This window comes from Zootoca vivipara, chromosome 4 (assembly GCF_965207765.1).
Source record: "Zootoca vivipara chromosome 4, rZooViv2.hap1.1, whole genome shotgun sequence".
Taxonomy (NCBI): domain Eukaryota; kingdom Metazoa; phylum Chordata; class Lepidosauria; order Squamata; family Lacertidae; genus Zootoca; species Zootoca vivipara.
In genome coordinates, this window is record NC_142587.1 from 91,392,101 (window position 1) to 91,413,293 (window position 21,193).

Sequence of the window (21,193 nt, forward strand, 5' to 3'; positions counted from 1 at the left end):
CGAGTCATCTGTTTTGTGCTTCCCAAATATAGGTGGCAAAGGAATGTGTTTTGAATGGGTTTTTTTTTTACACCGAATTTGATGGTTCCAAGCCGACAGAGCCTGCCTTGTGTTGGACCACATCTTAAACCTGTCTGACATTCAACACTAGCCCTACTCAGAGTAGACCCGTCAAACTTAAAGGCCATGGCTCACATAGGTTCATTTCAGTGGTTCTACTCCAGGCATCCCCAAACTTTGGCCCTCCAGATGTTTTGGACTACAATTCCCATCTTCCCTGACCACTGGTCCTGTTAGCTGGGGATCATGGGAGTTGTAGGCCAAAACATCTGGAGGGCCGCAGTTTGGGGATGCCTGTTCTACTCTGAATACAACCTATTGTCAGGATCTTTTAATGTTTTTTTTAAAAAAATGTTTTTAATGGTTGACCAGCTGTGTGCAAAATTAAGAGTATTCTATAATGCTTTGCAAAGATGGATCTTCAATTTCTTCCTGGAAAAACTTGCGCTGACACGAGACACCAGCTCAGTTTTATCTTGGTCTTTCTTTTGAAACCTCCAGGTATGGGATGAATTGCCTCATTCAGTTTGAAGACTTTGCCAACGCCAACGCCTTCCGGCTTCTCAACAAATACCGCGACAGATATTGCACGTTCAATGATGACATTCAAGGTAAGAGATGCAGAGCATTCGCTGACGAGACACAGGACTCGGTACCACGTTCTGTGGGGGTTTGCATGGAGATCCTCTCTGCTGTCGAGGAAATTGGTCCAAGGATGAGCACAGAAGCTGCGTGGCGTCTTGGACATGGATGTGCTGAACTAGCTCATCCCAGACTTGAGGAAAAAGTCCACAGGGGCATTCGGAAATGTTCCTGGCAGCGGATGACACCCATTAATACAACTATCTGGCAGTAGGAAGACTCATTTCTTCTTGGCTGCTACTGTGATGTCAGTAACAGATGGTAAGGTTCTGGATGACATGGAGCTACCATCAACTGGGTTTCTCTGGGGCTTGTTCAGTTTTTTGCGACGCCTCGTTGATCTTTTCCTTTTTAAGTACTGAAAAGGGGCTCTATAGACAGATAAGTGTTTTTGAGCCTCTTTCCTGCTGTTGGGGGGGGGGGCTGGGGGCTTTAATTATGCTTGCATTAGGCTGCTGAGGAATGCAAATTCACAGTCACATTGCAGCCTTTTGTGGTCAACTGAATTCTGGATTACACGTCCACACACACACACACACACACACACACACAACGTCTTATTCCTTTCACTGATGCAGTTTTCTTCCACAAACCCCACTCTCCGGTCCCCTGTAAAACTGGAAAGATAACTGGGAAACACTGTTAGTTTCTTGTGTTAGTGGACCCCACCCCCTACTCAGGAGAAATGCCTTGGTGCATCTTCAGCAACACAACTGGACACCTTCACCTGCCTCAGCTGCAACCAAACATGTCTCTCCTGTATCGGCCTCTACAGGTGCTGCAACCTTCCAACAGTTTGGCTTCGCCCCCCAAAGGCGCACTCCTCCATTGTCTCCCAACATAGACAGATGCCAACAACAACAAGTTCCGTAGCATTTTATCAGTAATAGTGCATTTAGTGTCGGATTTACGCTGCACCGTCCACACGTCATCCCGCTTCGAGAGTTGCAATGTCGTTGCCTTATGGCCAACTGGAGGGGCACTATAGTGCAATGAAAGCGGGATAAAAGGGGGGGGAACACACACAGAATGCTTGCGATATGAAAAGTTCCAGGGTTCCGGGGGGAAGTTACAGAACCAGGCACCAATTGGAAATGCAGCCGGCAGCCCTCTGCAAAACTTTTGTAGGTACAAGCAGTCCCATTATGAGGGCAAATCGTCCTGAATGCAGGAGGGTCCCTCCCTTCTTCCAACCATGATGTTTCACTTGGCTTCCTTTTTTGCAGCTTCCAAAAGGCATGTGTGGCATTCCATCAATAATAATAATAATAATAATACCCTGTCCATCTGGCTGAGTTTCCCCAGCCACTCTGGGAGGCTTCCAGCAGAATATAAAAACATAAAAGAATGTCAAGTGTTTCACCAGAGGGTGGGGTGGGGCAGGGGGAAGGAATGGCAGCAGGGTGAGTTAGAAAGATATTGGTAGGATTAAGGGCACTAGGAGAAGGGGACAACAGAGGACGAGATGGTTGGACAGTGTTCTTGAAGCTATGAACATGAGTTTGACCAAACTGCGGGAGGCAGTGCAAGACAGGAGTGCCTGGCGTGCTATGGTCCATGGGGTCACGAAGAGTCGGACACGACTAAACAACTAAACAACAACAACAACAACAACAACAAGGACCCCTACAGATGTCCTTGTCATTTTTGCATCCACGATAATTTGTGCTCATGATGGTTTCAAGGTGGTCACATGCAATTCCACTTTCAACGCTGCACCCTCAAGGGTTTTGGGGGTGGGCATGCTGCTTTTCCAAATATAACTTCCTGTTGAAAAATTTTATACCACAAATTCTCCAGGATTTTTGATTTTTGGTGGGGTTTTTTGTTTGCGGGGTCGGGTCCCGCTTTTGTTACACTATAGCGCAATGGTGCCCCTCTAGCAACAGTAATGTGCTAACTTTGGGATAGCCTCATGGAGCAACTAATAAAGGAAAATGAAGTGTGTGGATCAGGCATCCCCAAACTGTGGCCCTCCAGATGTTTTGGCCTACAACTCCCATGATCCCTAGCTAACAGAACCAGTGGTCAGGGAAGATGGGAATTGTAGTCCAAAACATCTGGAGGGCCGAAGTTTGGGGATGCCTGGTGTGGATGATTCAGGATAAACCCACGGCTAATGCATGATTATCTCATTAATGGTGTTTTATAGAATACACCTGCCAAAAACAAAACAAAAAAACACCAGTCTGAAGGACCAAATATCAGCCTAGTCTCAGAGCAGTATGGCCAGAATCCAGGCTGGGAAGATGGGGGAATGCCTTGTCCCACACTAGCTAGAGGGCGATTGTGGTGACATTTAAAGCAGAATAAGCGTAACTTGTGAACAATGGTGCATTAACTGAAATGGGGGGAGACTCCCAGGAGACAATTAAAGCTTTGATTCCAGCCTTCCTCTCCCTTTCCAAAGGAGACTTACAGCTGGAATCCTAAACACACACTCTTTCAAATAAGCCCGATTGAAATGAAAGCCACTTACTTGCAAGTAAACATGGTGACGGACTGGGCCCTTAGCCAGTCTAGCTTCCCTTTGTTAATTAAGGAACTCTGTTTGAAGTAGAAACTTGCAAGTTTGCGGAAAGCAAAGAGACCAGTTTACAAAAGAATCCCTTCAGCAATCTGTGGCAAGATTAATTTTTTTAAGAGTGACCCTTTGGGATTAAACAAACATTGATTAGCCAACAGTTTGTGCAAAGCAGCTGTGAACACTTTTTCATTTCTTTTTTTTACCCCACTTCAAGTTCAGCAAACTGTAATCCCAAAGATAAATTATTCTTCTGCACCCAGGGTGCATTAATTTTGGTGTCTTTTGAGTAATTGGAGAGCGAGAGAACAAACATGTGGAGACGATGGAGGATTAGAAACACATTTTGAGGAGGGGGGGGGGACCCTATTACTGGTTCTTGTCATTGCACCAAAGCCTTGCAACCTTTCCATTCTATCTGGAATTGAAGGATAGGATTAGGAGTAACGACACACCCTGTCTCGCAGGGATATGGGCTTCTTAAAACCACATCACAGAACAGGCTGAGTCATACACCAACATCGATTCCTCAACCCACCCACCCCACTTCTTCTATCTTTATGAGAGCATTTTTTTAAAAAAAAACAAAAACTCCCTGAGTTTATTTGGCAAAGTGTCCACCTAGTTAGTTAGCTGTACCGACGAACTATTAATCCGTAGCTCCACCTAGTGGATAGAGGAGTGCAGAGCAGTTTTGAGATGATGAATATACAGTGGTACCTTGGTTTATGGACACAATTGGTTCCAGAAGTCTGTTCATAAACTGAAGCGTTCATAAACTGAAGCGAACTTTCCCATTGAAAGTTATGGAAAGTGGATTAATCCGTTCCAGACGGGTCCGCGGAGTACTCAACCTGAAGCGTACTTAACCCGAAGCATGGGTGTAACTGAAGCGAACTTTCCCATTGAAAGTAATGGAAAGTGAATTAATCCGTTCCAGATGGGTCCGCAGCGTTCATAAACCGATAATTCGTTAACCGAGGTTCTACTGTATATATATAATATAAATCAGGCACATCCAACAGGTAGATCGTGAAGCTCATCATTTTTGCCCTGAACCCCTAAAAAACGTGGCTTTCCCCCTCCCTAAAAAAAGTTCAACAACTTTGACTGAACCCCTTAAAAGGGGGTGGATCACTGCCAGTTTTTAACTGTGAGTAGATCGTAGTCTCTTGGGAGTTGGCCACCCCTGCGATAGATAGATAGATAGATAGATAGATAGATAGATAGATAGATAGATGATAGATAGATAGATAGATAGATAGATAGATAGATGATAGATAGATGATAGAAAGGTAAAGGGACCCCTGACCATTAAGTCCAGTCGCGGACGACTCTGGGGTTGCGGCGCTCATCTCACCTTATTGGCCGAGGGAGCCAGCGTACAGCTTTCGGGTCATGTGGCCATCATGACTAAGCCGCTCCTGCCGAGCCAGAGCAGCACACGGAAACGCCGTTTACCTTCCCACCGGAGCGGTACCTATTTATCTACTGGCACGTTGACGTGCTTTCAAACTGCTAGGTTGGCAGGAGCTGGGACAGGAGCTCACCCTGTTGCGGGGATGCGAACCGCCAACCTTCTGATCAGCAAGCCCTGGACTCTGTGGTTTAGACCACAGCGCCACCCGCGTCGATAGATAGATAGATACCCTTAATTTTTTTAATAGTACAAGAATGGACTCTTGCATAAAGGCCCTTTTAAAGCGATTATAGGAAACAGCAAAGACACCAGCGGAGGTCTTGTAAGCAGCCTTCTAAGAAACGGTGGTTTGATTACAACTGCAGGATGGTTTCATTTGAAGCAGGAAGGAAAACAACTGTGTGTGTTTTGGGCATTGAGCTGGTTGGTCAACACCCAGAACACAGGAAACTGCCTTTAAAATCCCCACCTTGGGCCAGTCACTGCCTAACCTACCTCACAGGGTTATTGTGGGGATTAAATGAGGAGTGGGAGGGGAGCCATGTACGTCACCTTGAGCTCCCTGGAGGAAAAGATAATGCAATATCTATTGGAAATGCAATAGGGGGGGGGGGAGATAAATAAATCAGGCAGTTGGTCCTTCTAGCTCAGCATTCTTGGAAGTGATTGGCAGTGACTGTTCTGCAAGAGACTCTCTCAGCCTTACCTGGAGATGCTGGGGATTAAATCTGGCACCTTTTTGCAGGCTGAGTTAGGGCTCTACCCCCCCACACACACACACCTGTGATGTCTATTCTTGAAAATGTTTTGCAGCTTTAAAAAATAAATTTATTAATAATGATGATGAAAATAATCCATCCTTCACCCTAAGGTCCCAGGGCTGGATACAGCTGGTCACGTCTCTTTTGTAGTTGAGCCCAGAGCTGGATACAGCATTGATACACAATATTAAAAACAGTTCAGAACCATTCACAGTCACCTTATAGCCCAGCTCGGTCACTGAGATCATCTGCAGGAGCAGATGAGTTCTCTGAGTTTGTGAGGCTCGTTTGGCAACAGTGGAAAACTGAGCCTTGAGTATCATCAGTCCTGTGGAACTCCCTGCCAATAGAGATTCAGCAGGCACCTTCTGCGCCAACTTTTAAACGACTTCTGGAAAATCTTTCGATTCCACCGGGCCTATGCAGGCAATGAAGAATACTTCCTTCCACAGTGGTCCTCAGGTGTCTGTTTTTAACTTTTGTATGTGGCTTTTAATTTTACAGTTTTATTTATTGGTTTTTATTTATTTATTAAATATGTATACCTCCCTTCATCCAAAGATCTCAGGGTGGTTCGCAACATAAAAATACAAGGCAGAAGCACAACAAATGTAATAATACCAAGAACAAAACAAAACAATCACACACACACACACACACACACACACACCCTTCCCACAAACACATTTAAAAAGATATAGGATGTTAATCAGCCCAAAACCTGGTTGAAGAGGAATGTTTTTGCCCAATGCCTAAAGATATGTAATGAAGGTGCCAGGCAGGCCTCCCTGAGAGCAATCCACAAACGGAGAGCCACATCGGGAAAGGCCCGTTCTTGTGTTGCCGCCTTCCAGACCTCTCATGAAAGAGGAGGCACATGAAGATGGTGATCTTGGGGTCTGGGTCTGTTCATATGGGGAGAGACAGTTCTTGAGGTGTTGCGGTCCTGAGCCGTTTTAAGGTTTTATAGGTCAAGACCAGCACCTTGAATTGGGTCTGGAAACTAATTGGCAGCAGGTACAGTTTGATGTAAACCACTTTGCTATCTAAATTTTTAAGACATGGCGGTGAACATATATTTTACTAAATAACTAGAAAGTGGGTCCTAAAAATACACACCACAAGGGTAAAAAAGGTGATGGGTGGGGGGAACCAAATAAAGGGCTAAGCATAGAATCCTACCTGTGCAACTTCTTCAAAAGGAAAAAAAAGAATAGCTCACCTGAAGTGTGCAGAAGGAGGCGGATTGACAGCTGAGCCAACATTCAGCTCATTGGATTTCATGAACGCCATAGCAAATTGTAAAGCTGTGTTCACACTGCGGGCAAGGAACCTGCTGTGATTACTCTTCAAATAACTGTCTGTATTTACCCTTTGATGTGGAGTTTCCTAACACTTAAAAGCAGAGCAGCAGCACCTGCTGGGTTTTAAATGTTGCTTAGATTGCATGCTTGCCCAAGATAATGTTGAAATCTCTCCCCCTCCTGAACTATTCATTATAGTTTTCTCTGTGCCTGAGACAGGCATGGAAGGGGGCGGATGAAGGAAATTAAAGGGAAATCTGTGTTGATTTTTAAACCTAGCTGGATAAATGTTTCCTAAGTCTGTGATCTGAAAGACTGCTAATGTGCTCAGCGTTCTGCTCATGGGCTTCCTGGAGACATATGGTTGCGCCTTTTGGAAACACAATGCAAGACGACAAGCATTTGGGCTGATCCAGGAGGGCTCTTGTTGCATTCCTTTGTTTTTCATCCATATTCAGCGCTGCACATCTTCCATTTCAGAACGAACCTGAGCAATGCACAAGTCACCTTGTGTTTCTCAAATGCGGGTCCCCAGCTGTTGTTGGACTACAACTCCCATCATCCCTAGCTAGCAGGACCAGCGGTCAGGAATGATGGGAGTTCTCGTCCGACAACAGTACAAAATACTACCAAAATACAAAATGAGGCATTATAACAATCAACACATTTAAGACAGGCAGCAAAATACACTTCAAAGCAAACACCTTGCAGAACTTGCACCATGCTCCAGAAGCTGCTAGGGACAGAAACATATTTGTTAACCATTTCAAATCAGCAAGAAGTTCCATAATTTTGATGCCACCACTGAAAAAGCCCTGTTTTTTTCAACCGTCCAACAGATCTCATGAGTAAACGGGACTGAAAACAGTTGTCTCTGCTGCTGATTTTGAATTCAGCCCCAGGAAAGTTTGTCTGTCTTGTTAACTCTGTGTTCCCAGGGACATTTCCACCAACTGCATGTAACTCTATGGGGTTTGAGGTTGTTGTTGTTTCCCCCAGGAACTGCCTCTGTTGCAGTAGCTGGCATCCTTGCAGCCTTGAGGATCACAAAGAACAAGCTTTCTGACCACAAATTCGTCTTCCAAGGAGCTGGAGAGGTAGGATTCCTCTTACTCTGAGGAAAGGCCAAACAAGCCACCATTTTCCTTTTGCTCTCAGGAGGGAGGCGGGGGTAGTTTTGAGCTTGCAGCTCTGCTCACATGGTAGCTTTGCAGAAAGAGATTACACAGCTGTGAGGGAGATGGACCCTTGTGTTTATGGCTTGGGATGTGAGCCTGCATTTGCGCCAAATCCCTAAAGATCCTGCAGTGTTTCGTAGAGAATGAGACATGACCCACGGCTATCCATATTTCACAGGGTTCTGCTTTGTGTCTAGTGAATGATGTAAACAGTGCTTCAGATTTTTTTAAACAAAAAATAATAACACACAAAAACCAAAACCAGCCAGATACCAGAATCAACTCCCTTCCCAGGTGATTTTTCTTTCCGGTTTATTTCCCTTGAGGAAATGAGTTAGAATTACAAAAATGCACAGTCGGAAGAGACCACAAAGGTCTACTAATTCAACCCCTTGGTAAATGCAGGTTCTACAGTGCAGAAATGGATGATCACCCACCATCTGCTTAGGAGTCTCCAGCAAAAGGTAGCCCACCACCTCCCAACTCTGCCTGTGGTCACTATCAAACAACTCTAACTGATAGGCAATTTCTCCTAATAGAGGAAATGATTGGTGGTGGTGGTTGATTAGATTTATATATTGCCTTTCATCAGAGTGGTTCAGAAGATAAAAGCAAATATATAGTTAAAACCCGCCACCCCAAAAAACCCCACAATTAAAAGGCTGTAGAATATTAATCAGCCAAAGGCCTGGCTGAAGAGGAATGCTTTTGCCTGGCATCTAAAGATATGTAACGAAGGCGCCAGGTGAGCCTCCCTGGGGAGAGCATTCCACAAATGGGGAGCCACTGCAGAAAAGGCCCCGTTCTTGTATCACCACCCTCTGGACCTCTTGTGGAAGAGGTACATGAAGAAGGGCTTCAGAAGATGATCACAGAGTCTGGGTCTGTTTATATGGGGATAGGTCATCCTTGAGGTATTGCGGTCCTCAGGCTTTAGAGGTCAACACCAGCACTTTGAATTGGGCCCATAATTGGTTGTCTTTTCTGCCTGTGTTTTCAGGCGGCGATGGGCATAGCTCACCTGATTGTGATGGCCCTGGAGAAGGAAGGAATTTCAAGGGGAGAAGCTATCAAAAAAATCTGGATGGTGGACTCCAAGGGACTCATTGTAAAGGTATTAACCACAGAACTATGCTCTCCATCCTGGGGCAAGGTGGGGTGGCAGAGCAGCTTTGCAAATGTTTGGGATGGTTCAGTGCAGAAATGAGAGAAGCCTATTGTGAAGAACACCTACCTATTGGCGGTGTACCCATCCAAAGGCACAAGCACATGTATGCCAATATAACTTGACAGTCCAGCATGCTGCTGTATAATACTTGTCCGTAATGCAGTTTGCAATGGTGAGTTCACAGGACTCATGGAATCCTGTCCCATTTTCATCCTCTCTTCCTTTTGAAAACCGAGTCCAGTTCCCCAAGGCCTCTGAACATAGGAATATATTAGTTATTTCTCAACTCCTCTTTCCCCCTCCTTGCTCCAACCCCAAGCATTTGGGATAGATTGCTTTTTTAAAAAAAATAACACGCACATACTGACAAAACCAAATAGAATGAAATATCCATTAAATAGAAAAGTGGTGTGTCAAATTTTAAATGATGCCATCATCTCCCTTCTTTGACCGTCAAAAGTCAACACAGCAAATGACATACCCTCCAACATTTCTCCAATGGAAATAGGGACATCCCATTCCATAATGATAAGTTTACTATTTATACCCCATGGATCTTACTGGGTTGCCCCAGCACTCTGGGCAGCTTCCAACATATATCGAAACATAATTAAACATTAAACATTTTTTTAAAAAACTTCCCTATACAGGACTGCCTTCGGACAGCTGGGGGGCAGTGTCGGATAACTCCATACCCTCCAACATTTCTCCAATGAAAATAGGGACATCCTAAGGAAAAGTGGGACATTCTGGGATCACATCAGAAACCGGGACGGCTTCTCTGAATCAGGGACGTCCCTGGAAAATAGGGAGACTTGGAGGGTCTGAAATTATCATCTTGCATCGACTTCAGATAGCGCTCAAACTTGGATTTTGGGGAGGAAAGGAGCTTCTCCAGCATTTGTGGGGCACCCACCAAGAACAAGTAATAATTTCTTTGTGCCCAGGTGGCATAATCTTAGCAGATCTCTGGTGCTAGGGAAAAGGCGACTGCTTCAAGTCTATCACCTTTTCCCTTTGCCTTGTTTGACTCCCAGGGCAGAAGTCACTTGAACCATGAGAAGGAGATGTTTGCTCATGACCATCCCAACGTGAAGACCCTGGAGGAAGTGGTGAAGGCAGTAAAACCAACAGCCATCATTGGTAACTGTTAGGCTCCCAATTGCTTTGGAACGGTTGCTTTTGTTTTTATATTGCTGCTTTTAAGCAGTGGTTTTTAGACTGCAGCTTTAAGATAATAAAAATAATAATTTATTATTTATACCCTGCCCATCTGGCTGGGTTTCCCCTGCCACTCTGGGCGGCTTCCAACATAAATATTAAAATACAATAATTTATTAAACATTAAAAGCTTCCCTAAACAGGGCTGCCTTCAGATGTCCTCTAAAAGTCTGGTAGTTGTTTTTCTCTTTGACATCTGGTGGGAGGGCCAGAGATAAACCAGGGCCTTAAGAGATAAACCAGGGGTTGGCAAACTAAGGCCCACGGGCCGGATCAGGCCCAGTTGCCTTCAGATCCGGCCTGTGGACTGTCCATGGATCAGGGTGGGGATTCTGTTCATTCGGGCTGTGCCATTTTTTTCTGCGCCATTCCATTCCCCCCCCACACACACACACCGTGGTAGCGCTTCTTCCCTCCCTCCCTCCTGGCTTCTCCCCACCATGTCTAGAGGGGGAAAGGGGCTGGGCTAAGCTGGCTGAGTGCCATTTTTAGCAGCCCCTCTCCAGAGCCAGCCCTTTCGTGCAGCTCACCTTCCCTCCGCCACCGCCGCCCGGTGCTCCTGTGGGTCAGAGAGCGGAGCGGATGAGCTTGCTCTGCCTACCCATGAATAGCAGCAGCGGTGGTGGTGGCGGCAGCAGCCCCAATGAAGGGAAGTGCAGTGGGTGGGGGTGGGGAGGAGGACTACTTGCCCCCCTCGCCTCTTCATCCAGCTCCCCACCCCAGTGCCGCTTCTCCGACCCGCCACAAGGTCTGAGGGGTAGTGGACCAACCCGTGGCTAACAAATAAATTTGCCGACCCCTGAGATACACCGTTTGCTGATGCTGTTGTTGTTCATTCTTTACCTGTTGAAGGTGTGGCTGCTATTGCCGGCGCTTTCTCTGATCAGATTCTGAAGGACATGGGGTCTTTCAACAAGAGGCCGATCGTGTTCGCCCTGAGCAACCCTACAAGCAAAGCAGAATGCACTGCAGAACAGTGTTACCGCTTGACCGAGGTATAAGATTCCCTTTCCTCCTGCTTTCATTTCATTTTTGATTAATTAGTTAAATTTAATAATTGCGTGCCACTTGACTGCAAGGAAACCTCAAAGTGGTTTACAAAAATATATAACAGCACATTAAGGTTACTGGTTTAAAAAACAAGCAAACAGTTAAAGACAGCTGCTGCTTTAAAAAATATTGCTACCTTGCCACCCCATTCTTTGCTGAGCGGCTGAATGAAATTACAGAATTCCGGGTGCTTCCCAAGGCCGTGTTTCCGTTAGGGAAATTGAGACACAGCGGAAGCTACTAGCTAGTGCCTTTAAGATATATGGTTTATTAGAACATGTATACACCTAGAAGTCTGCAGCGGAAGGGGGGGCAGAACATTACAGCCCAAGAGTGTGTCAGGTTGCCCCTCTCATCGCTTCAGCAAAAGCGAGAGGTCAGTTATGGTTCTTGGTCACTCAGTGCAGTTTCCTCCAGTCGGCAGTCAAGATGTTCGTACCTCCAGCCCCCGCCTAGAGTTCTGGCCTGCCCAGCAGTTCATGGAATCAGAATCATAGAATTGTAGAGTTGGAAGGGACCATGGAAGGGACCAAAGCCAATGCAATTCTGGGCTGCATCAATAGGAGTATAGCATCTAGATCAAGGGAAGTAATAGTACCACTGTATTCTGCTCTGGTCAGACCTCACCTGGAGTACTGTGACCAGTTTTGGGCACCACAGTTCAAGAAGGATACTGACAAGCTGGAACGTGTCCAGAGGAGGGCAACCAAAATGGTCAAAGGCCTGGCCTGGAAACGATGCCTTATGAGGAACGGCTTAGGGAGCTGGGCATGTTTAGCCTGGAGAAGAGAAGGTTAAGGGGTGATATGATAGCCATGTTCAAATATATAAAAGGATGTCATATAGAGGAGGGAGAAAGGTTGTTTTCTGCTGCTCCAGAGAAGCGGACACAGAGCAATGGATTCAAGCTTCAAGAAAGAAGATTCCACCTAAACATTAGGAAGAACTTCCTGACAGTAAGAGCTGTTCGGCAGTGGAATTTGCTACCAAGGAGTGTGGTGGAGTCTCCTTCTTTGGAGGTCTTTAAGCGGAGGCTTGACAGGCATATGTCAGGAATGCTTTGATGGTGTTTCCGGCTTGGCAGGGGGTTGGACTGGATGGCCCTTGTGGTCTCTTCCAACTCTATGATTCTATGAGGGTCACAGAGTCCAATCCCCAGCAATGCCAGCTGTGGGGGCACTGCCTGAGCCTGAGTGGGTTCAAGGGGGGCAGCACACACTCTACCACTGACGGAAAGGGCACCTGCAACCCCCCCCCTTTCCTCTGCCAGTGACTGAAGAAATCAAGGCCACTGCCTCCCAAGCCGCCGGGCATTCTCGCAAGTCTCTCAAGGTGCTCAAATCTTTCTCACTCTGTTTGCAGGGCCGAGGCATATTTGCGAGCGGAAGCCCGTTCTCCAAAGTGACCCTGCCAAATGGACAGACCTTCTTCCCAGGCCAAGGGAACAACGCCTATGTTTTCCCGGGAGTTGCTCTGGGAGTGATGGCCTGTGGAGTCCGGCATATCTCCGACGATATCTTTCTCACCACAGCAGAGGTTTGGGGAATTCCTTTCATTCTGCCAAGATCGCGGTGGCGAATTTCTCAGGACTGCGCCCACTACCCCTTTCTGCCTTGTCCTTTCAGAACTCCTTCCCAGGGCACACACACCTTCCGTTTTTAGGCCTGCCCCCACCCCCGAGTCCCCTTTCTCACAAGGCGCAGGAGCAGACCCAGGTTTATCTGTGAGGGAAGCTGTTTAGTTTATTTTTCTTTCGTTAAATTTATACACTGCCTTCGGGAGAAGAAAAGGCTAAGGAGGAAACCCTGCACAAATCCGAAGTGGAGTCCCTAAGGTGGTTGGATGAGGCCTTGTATGCCTCCTTCCGGCAACTCCTGCAGCCGAGCTGGTGCCAAATGTCTTGCTCTGCTTTCCTTTGGACCACATCAGTGAGGCTGGGGGGGGGGGGGTATTGTCATCTGGGCACCCCAGGACCTCCATCCACACTGCCCAGGCTTGTGCCCCAGAAAGGCCACTTAAGTGCTGCTAATACAGCAGTTTGGCTTCACCCCCGGAGGCACACTCCATTGTCCCTTGAGACAGATGGATGCCAACAAGATTGCAAACGAACGAACAAACCTTGAAGTGTTTTTGCAAAACATTCAAGAGATAAAATCAGCAAGAAGCTGGAAACCAGATTGAAATGTACAGCAACCTTCTACATGTCTGCATAGGCTTGCCTAGACAAAAATGCCCTTGTCAGGTACCTGCCTGATATTAATAGGCAGGGAGTTTCCTATTATCTTACCTAGGCAGATGGGGAAGGCTGCCTAGGTAGGATAATAGTCTCAGGCAGCTACCAGTGAAGAGCTTGCATTCAGAAGGCCTTCGTGTTTATCTTGCTGAAAATCGCACAACTCTCTCTCCTTTCCTCCCCTTGCTAGTCGATCGCAGAAGAGGTCACTGAAGAGAATCTTGCAGAAGGAAGGTTGTATCCGCCTTTGAGCTCCATTCGAGACGTCTCCTTAAAAATCGCTGTCAAAGTAAGTTTCATGGCCTTTTTCATTTTGGCGAGGTTGAAATGGTACATCAGAGGCCTTCCTCTTGAAAACGGAACTGGTCCCTCTGTCTTGCAAAATGGTACTTAAATACTAGGGTGCAGGCTTACCTGGCAAGCATATACAGCACAGTTTAAGCACCACCAACTTGCTACATGCCACATAAGAGGGGATCAGCTTAGGGCTCGACGAGATCCTCTCGCTTCCCTGCTGAGCATTTGTGGGCATGGCCCCTTGGGAACAGCAGTCTAGTTGCATAAATGTGGATATGGGTTAAAATAAATCGAGCTCGTTATCATGGTCAAGGACCGGCACACAAAAATGTATAGAATAACAACAAAAGAGAAAACCATAACAATAAAATTGCTAACAACTGTATTGTACTATAAAACACCAGGCTCAAAGAACACAACTACCAGTTTACTAAAAACCAGTCCCTGTTGAGTTTTACATGCTGCAGAAGAATGTTTAGCCACCCTGGGAGAGTTGGATGCCTTCTGATCTGAAAGGAGTTAGAGAAGCATAGAATGCCTTCCGATTGTCCTGGGAATTTTCATTAAAAGGGTTCAATAAAAATCTTAGATATAGCACAATAAAAAAGAGCAATATGTAAGAGCACGGCTTATTGATTCTACCTCTGCATTTATTACTATTTATGATTATTATAATAATAAATTAAATTTGTATTCCGCACTATACCCATAGATCTCAGGGGGGTTCCCAAGAGGGGATTTTGGGGGATCTCCCCTCCAGAACTGCTGATGGAAGAACATTTAAACATGTCAGAGTAAAGGCTCTGGAATGTTTTAGGAGGGAGGGCGCATAAAGCTAGTTCTCTGGTATGTTTGTTTGTTGCATTTATAGTCCACCTTTTTCTCCTTGAAGCTGATGGTTCCCCCCCCCCCCTCCTCATTTAATCCCCACAACAAACCTGCGAGGTTGGCTAAGCTGGGAGGCAGTGGCTGTCCCTCAAGGTCACCCAGTGAGCTTCATGTCCGAGTGGGGATTCGGACCCCGGTCTCCCAGGCCCTAGTCTGAAACTCTAAGCACTGCACCGCACAGCCTCTCGATGGCTCTCCAGTCTATGGAATGGGTGTGGATAAAATAGGCATGCATGGGCCTCCCATTCCAAAATAAATAAATGCCCAGCACAGTACGATTCCCATGGCAAGAGCATGTGGCCTAGTGGATAGAAGATTGGATCAGTTTGTGACAGTAACTGTGAGTGTTTGTGTGAAACCTATAACAATAAATATATGTGCTGTGTGCACACATATTTATTTAACAAGATTTAAATACTACTTAAGACACGAACAAGTAAACAATAAAATTTACACACACACACACACACACGAATGAGTGGTATAAAATATGAAAAAAATATATGAATGATATAAAATATTAAAAATTCTGCATTGTGCAAAGCTTGATTTGGTGGCCTCTGTAAGTTACGCAGATGAAGCTCAACCTGTTCATAGCCGAGCAGCCGGCAACACTTTATATTCCTTCCGCAAGTCCTAACACAGGGGCAAGATCCTGTTAGATGTCGTTTAATCTCTGCTTCGGCCATTGGGATGCCCTATTCAGCCGCTGAGTGAGCTTGATAATTGAGTAGGATTTTGAGGCTCAGTCGCCTGGGTCCAAACCCAACTTCCGATGCCAACCTTCCCGATCCTGGGGGCCCCCCAGACTTTTTGCACCAAAGTATCTTAAAGGCACCAGATTGGAGGAAGCCACTCTATTCCTTCTCGTCTTTCTCTTGCTTTTAGGTTGTCGACTATGCCTACAAAAACAACTTGGCCTCCTGGTACCCGGAACCGGAAGACAAAGAAGCCTTTGTCAAATCCCTCATCTACAGCCCTGACTACGATTCCTTCGCCATAGATGATTACCAGTGGCCGCAGGAAGCCATGCAGACTCAAAACATTTGATGTTCCTCTCTCTCTCTCTCTTGGTCTTGAAGAGACTCTGATCCTTGAGATGCTCCCATTTCTACCACCTCGGATATCAGTAGGTCTTCAAGCTTTTAGATTCCTCAGCTATAGATGGAGGGGGTGTGAGCAAGCACCCCATCTTTCCTTGGTGCCATTTTTCCTTTCTTCCTTTCTTGACGCAAAGTCAAGAGGGGCCATTTGCGCTCCCAAACAAATGCACTGACACGTCGAGGTCGGCGCAACATGGCTCCATCCTGTTGTCTTCCCTCTCTTAGTTTAAGCGCTTGCCACAATTTTGGGGACGCCATCCCCCAAAATGCCCCACAGCTCTGGCATAACCCCACCGCCCTTCCCAGTGTTAGTGCTTGGAGCTGAACTCCAGTAAACCCCACAATAGCGATGGCTGAGAGGCCTTACAATTAGGGATGTGGCCAAATCTGTCAATTTCATTTTCTTTTGAATCTCCCCCCCTCCACACACAACAATTCCTAAGCTGAGTTCTACACAATTCCACATCAGTTTGTGACTTTTTTATTTTAAAAGGCCACACAGAAATCCACCTTCTTTTTCCTGATATACACATGCTTGTACGCAATTTTGCCTTATATACGCAGTTCTGCTTTTGATGCTTTTGAATTATGGTGCTGGAGGAGACTCTTGAGAGTCCCATGGACTGCAAGAAGATCAAACCTATCCATTCTGAAGGAAATCAGCCCTGAGTGCTCCCTGGAAGGACAGATCGTGAAGCTGAGGCTCCAGTACTTCGGCCACCTCATGAGAAGAGAAGACTCCCTGGAAAAAACCCTGATGTTGGGAAAGATTGAGGGCACTAGGAGAAGGGGACGACAGAGGACGAGATGGTTGGACAGTGTTCTCAAAGCTACAAACATGAGTTTGACCAAACTGCAGGAGGCAGTGCAAGACAGGAGTGCCTGGCGTGCTATGGTCCATGGGGTCACAAAGAGTCGGACACGACTAAACAACAACAACGCATTTCTGCAAGCCCCTAACAGAATGCATTTTGTACCTTATTTTAATTGACGCATGTTTTTATGCACACCTTCTTCTGATATTGGTATTCTTATACACATTGGTTGGTTGGTTGGTTGGTTGGTTGGTTGGTTGGTTGGTTGGTTGGTTGGTTGGAGCAGTGCACCACAAAACTCAAGAGAAGTGCAGATTTTAAAAGGATAGCTGTCTTTTTAGGTTAGGCGTTGATTCAGGAAGTGATTTTTTGGTAGCTTTCCATTAAAATGTGAACCAAAACAACTTTCTTTCCCCCCCCCCCGCCCCCCACCACAAAGCAATCGCTGCTACTGCTGCAGTGAGTTGGGAGCTGTTGCAAGAGTTCATTCAGATGACAAGCTGGAAGGTGTGTAGAAGAAGGCGACCAAGATGATCAAGGGTCTGGAAACCAAGCCATATGAGGAACAGTTGGGGGAGCTGGGTTTGTTTAGCCTGGAAAAGAGAGGAGATACGATAGCCATCTTCATATATCTCAAGCGCTGTCACATGAAAGCTGGAGAAAGCTTGTTTTCTCCTGCTCTGGAGAGTAGGACACAAAGCAATGGCTTCAAGGAGATTCCAATTAAACCTCAGGAATAACTTTCTGACAGTCAGAGGTGTTCAGTAGTGCAACAGACTCCCTTTTCTCACAAATAAAAAACATTTTTAATTCATTTAATTAAAAAAAGAACTTCTCCAGATTTTGAGATGCAATTCTCTAACCAAAACATGGCATCTTTATTAGGGGAAAGTGTGCACAGATATGCTTACATTAGGGAAAGTAATGGAGGTAAATGCATTACATTGCCCTTTCTTAACGCCGCTTTTGCAACCACTGCTAACAAGTTCTGTTGAAAAAGCAACTCTCGGCTGGTTCTGAGTGGAAACAGCATCTGTTGCAGCTGCAGCAAATATAGGCGATCGCTTGCTGTTCTGCGCCAGCAGTCCCCTTTCCCCTTCAGATTTGCCCTCAATTCTCACACACAAATATCATTTGGTACCAGGTCTTGCGAACCTTGGAGGATTCATTTGCAAGGCTGTCCTCGTGTCAGGATACGTTCTGCAGAGTATCAGATACAACAATGATATTTTAACCTCAGGGAGTAGAGTTTTATTTTTAAATGTTGTTTATTTTACTTAATGCAAGGCAGTACCCAAAGTATCATGGTGCTTGGATTTGATAGGAGGAAGCACGCATGGAAAAATCGCATGGAGCTTTTATACCTGACGCAGGAGTCCCTTTCGAATAGTATCGCTGGCCATTCATTCAAAAGTTTGCTATCAAGGCTTTGTTCCATAATGAGAACCCTGTTTAATCAGATCAAAGTTCCACCTATCCAGCATTTTGTTTTTATAACTGTAGCCAATCAGATGCTATCAAGAAGCCCATAAGCAAGGTATGAAGGCAATAGCCTCTCCCCGTTGTTGTTCCCTAGCAACATCTGCAAAGCTAAGCAGGTTCTGGTGTGGCTTCGAATTGGATGGGGTACCATGTGTCGAGATTCCTGCATTCCAGGGGGTTGGGCTAGAGGACCCTCGGGGTCCCTTCCAAGTGTATGATTCTATAATTGGTGTTATTCAATAGTATTCTGTCCTGGAAAGTTATAAACACTTCTGTCTTGAGCCCTGCCTTGGACACTATTTCGTGGCACCAAAACCAAAAGAGAATAACTGTAGCAGCTGTTTCTGAGCCTGCTAAATCTGAACCGAAGTTTTTGGCACACACACCCCCCCCCCAACAAGAGGAATAATAAAATGGGCAGTGGGCAGGGAGAACAGGAGGGGAGGAAGCATAAATTCAGGAACAGGATAAAATTTGGGGGAAATTCATGGACACAGCAAGGATGAACAGTGCCTGAAAGAGTGGCTTGTGTTCATTTTGTGACCTTTTAAAGATGTACGTTTTCCTGCCAACAGTAATTGTCCTGCTCGCAGAAGTCTAGCACTTGCTCTGTCCTCCTTCAATGCCGCACTGGTAACAATGCAACACCAGGACGCAGTGTTATTCCAGAGGTATTGTGCAAGTGAGGAGAGAGATGGACCGTGGGGCATTGTGGGAGAACATGACATTGTGGGAGAACATGACAAGGCAGCTGCTGCATGCAAAGTCAGCCAAACAGTATCCATTATTTTTTAAAGGATATGGAGGAAATTTTCTGGTAACCCATCTGAACCACCCCACCCCCTTTCACACACAAAAACCACCTCCTTTTGCAGCCATTGGCAGAGCATTTGCAACTTAGCGCACTGACTCTCTGCTGACATCTAAGTACCAATAATTGGTTGCAACTGGCAACAGGACTAGAAACCTGGGTCTTTAATCTTTAAAAATAGAACCCTCCAATAATATGTTTGCAGGGAGCAGGAACAGATAATCGCTGTCCCTGGAGCTCCTCTTCTTGAGCTGGAGTTGCAGCCTGGGAAATGGGACATTTGGTCCCTGCATTTCCTCCTGTTGGGACAGCTGGAGACCTCAGTTGGCTGGAGCTTGGTGCTGACCTCAAGGTTGCAGGTTCGATTCCTGTAAGGGACAGCTGCACATTCCTGCATTGCAGGGGGCAGGACTTCCAGTTCAGGGTTCCTTCCAACTCTATGATTCTTGAAGGATTACAAGTTTCCAGCTGCATGAATAAGAATAGCTTTCAGAGTTATAAAGACTCGGGTTACAGAAGAGAGAGTACCAGTGTACATCTGCCGTCATATGAATTTGCAGGACTTCTAAAAGAGAACATGAACTATAGGCTATTTTTAACACAATAAAAGAAATCAACCAAGGGGGAATTATAATCACAGTGCAATCACCTTTTAAACTAAATAGCATCTCACCAGACCAAATAACAGTGCTCTTAACTGCTTCTTTTAAAACCAGTACTATTTTCTGCAAATGCCTGGCTGCGGACAACAAAACCCTTTTGCTTCCCGGTGTGATTGCGTTAATTCTAAATTTCTTTAAGTGCTATGCCTGAATTAGAACATGAATTATAAGAATACACACACACACACACACATAGACACATGGTGCTTCTGGCATTTAATATGAAAAGGAAGAAGCTATTTGCAGGTGCTTGTAATGGCTGTATGTGATTGAGCTCACGGCATGTCTGTTCTCAAGTCTGTAACTATGATTGGGGGTACTTGAAACGCAGAGTGAAAATCATCCTGAAATAATTCTGCCCCTGTGAACTTCCCATTTGGTTTATCATTTACCTACTGTCATCATTTACCAGCTAAAACAGGGCTCAGCTAGGCTTACCGGGCATGGGCCGGATCACTCCCGCAGAGATCCTCTGTGGGCTGGGCCGGCGCAGCACAATACCGCAAATCGCTTCTGTGCATCCCCAGATGAGACGCCGGAAATCACGCCTGCACAGAAGCAATTTTCAGCGTGTGGGCATGTGCAGAAGCAATTTTCGGTGCCACGGACATGCACAGAGGCGATTTCCAGCATCTGGGCATGCGCAGAAGCAATTTCTGGATCCGTGGAAGAGAGTCACCGCGCTGCGCTGTGCAGGTTTAGCACAGCACGCTGGGGACACGCCAAGTGGGTGGCTCAGTTCGGGGGCGGCTCATGGGCCAGTTAAGCGACCCTCATGGGCCGCTTCCAGCCTATGGGCCTTAGGTTGCTGGCTTCTGGGCTAAAGACTGTCAGTGCCACTTGATGGAGGGCCTCAGCCCACCCAAATTGTGGCACAACAGGGCTGCATTCACACATGCAGTGCAGCTTCTCCATATCTCCATCCCATCCAGCTGTGGCATGTGTGTGCAAATCGAGGGACAGGTAACGGTGCCAGTCAGGAAGCAAAGGCTCCTGCAGTTTTCCTGACCATGACTGCTGCATTCACACATACAAATGTAGATGGTTGGAATAGATGACCCTCGGGATCCCTTCCAATTCTACAATTCTGTGATGACAGCCACGTAGGATAGTGCCACAGAAAAGCTACTGCCACATGGCTTGGTGAAGCGGGCACTGAGTTTATTTGTGTTTTCTCTCCACAAACAGCTGGGTTTTCCTCAATTACCCATCACCAACCATTCTTGCCACTGTCCTTTCATCGAATAGTGATCTGATAGAGACTGTTGGTCATGCTGCGTATGTAATCCTGCATTAAAGCACTTAGAATGTGTCAGTGTTTGTTTTATTACTGAAAACCTCAGACAAAGATGAATGTGTTGGTTCTTAAAAGTTGCAAAGAAGCACAAGGCAGTGGCTGCAATTATGTCCAGTTTAAATATGACTTGCACCAGGAATCTGCCACCGTCTGTAAACTTTGTCAGCTGAAAACATAATAAAATGGTTTCTGTGTAAATTTAGCTTGGCTAATAATATCTTCTGTTTTAAATTGATGAATACGTAATTCAGTAAGCTTAAGGAACAGCTTGCCAACA

General features: G+C 45.9%; 1 protein-coding gene across 3 annotated transcripts in view; it reads left to right on the plus strand.

The window, feature by feature from the left end:
* ME3 (malic enzyme 3) overlaps positions 1-21,118 on the plus strand; it is an 88,670-nt gene extending 67,552 nt beyond the window's left edge. For all 3 annotated transcript variants that reach the window (XM_088668810.1, XM_035114891.3, XM_088668809.1), the window contains 8 exons: positions 562-671; positions 7,711-7,808; positions 8,890-9,003; positions 10,095-10,200; positions 11,131-11,273; positions 12,691-12,864; positions 13,752-13,850; positions 15,635-21,118. In XM_088668810.1, coding sequence (XP_088524936.1) covers positions 562-671; positions 7,711-7,808; positions 8,890-9,003; positions 10,095-10,200; positions 11,131-11,273; positions 12,691-12,864; positions 13,752-13,850; positions 15,635-15,796 — 1,006 coding nt within the window. In that variant the 3' untranslated portion in view covers positions 15,797-21,118. The remainder of the gene's footprint in view (positions 1-561; positions 672-7,710; positions 7,809-8,889; positions 9,004-10,094; positions 10,201-11,130; positions 11,274-12,690; positions 12,865-13,751; positions 13,851-15,634) is intronic.
* Positions 21,119-21,193: the final 75 nt, after the last annotated feature.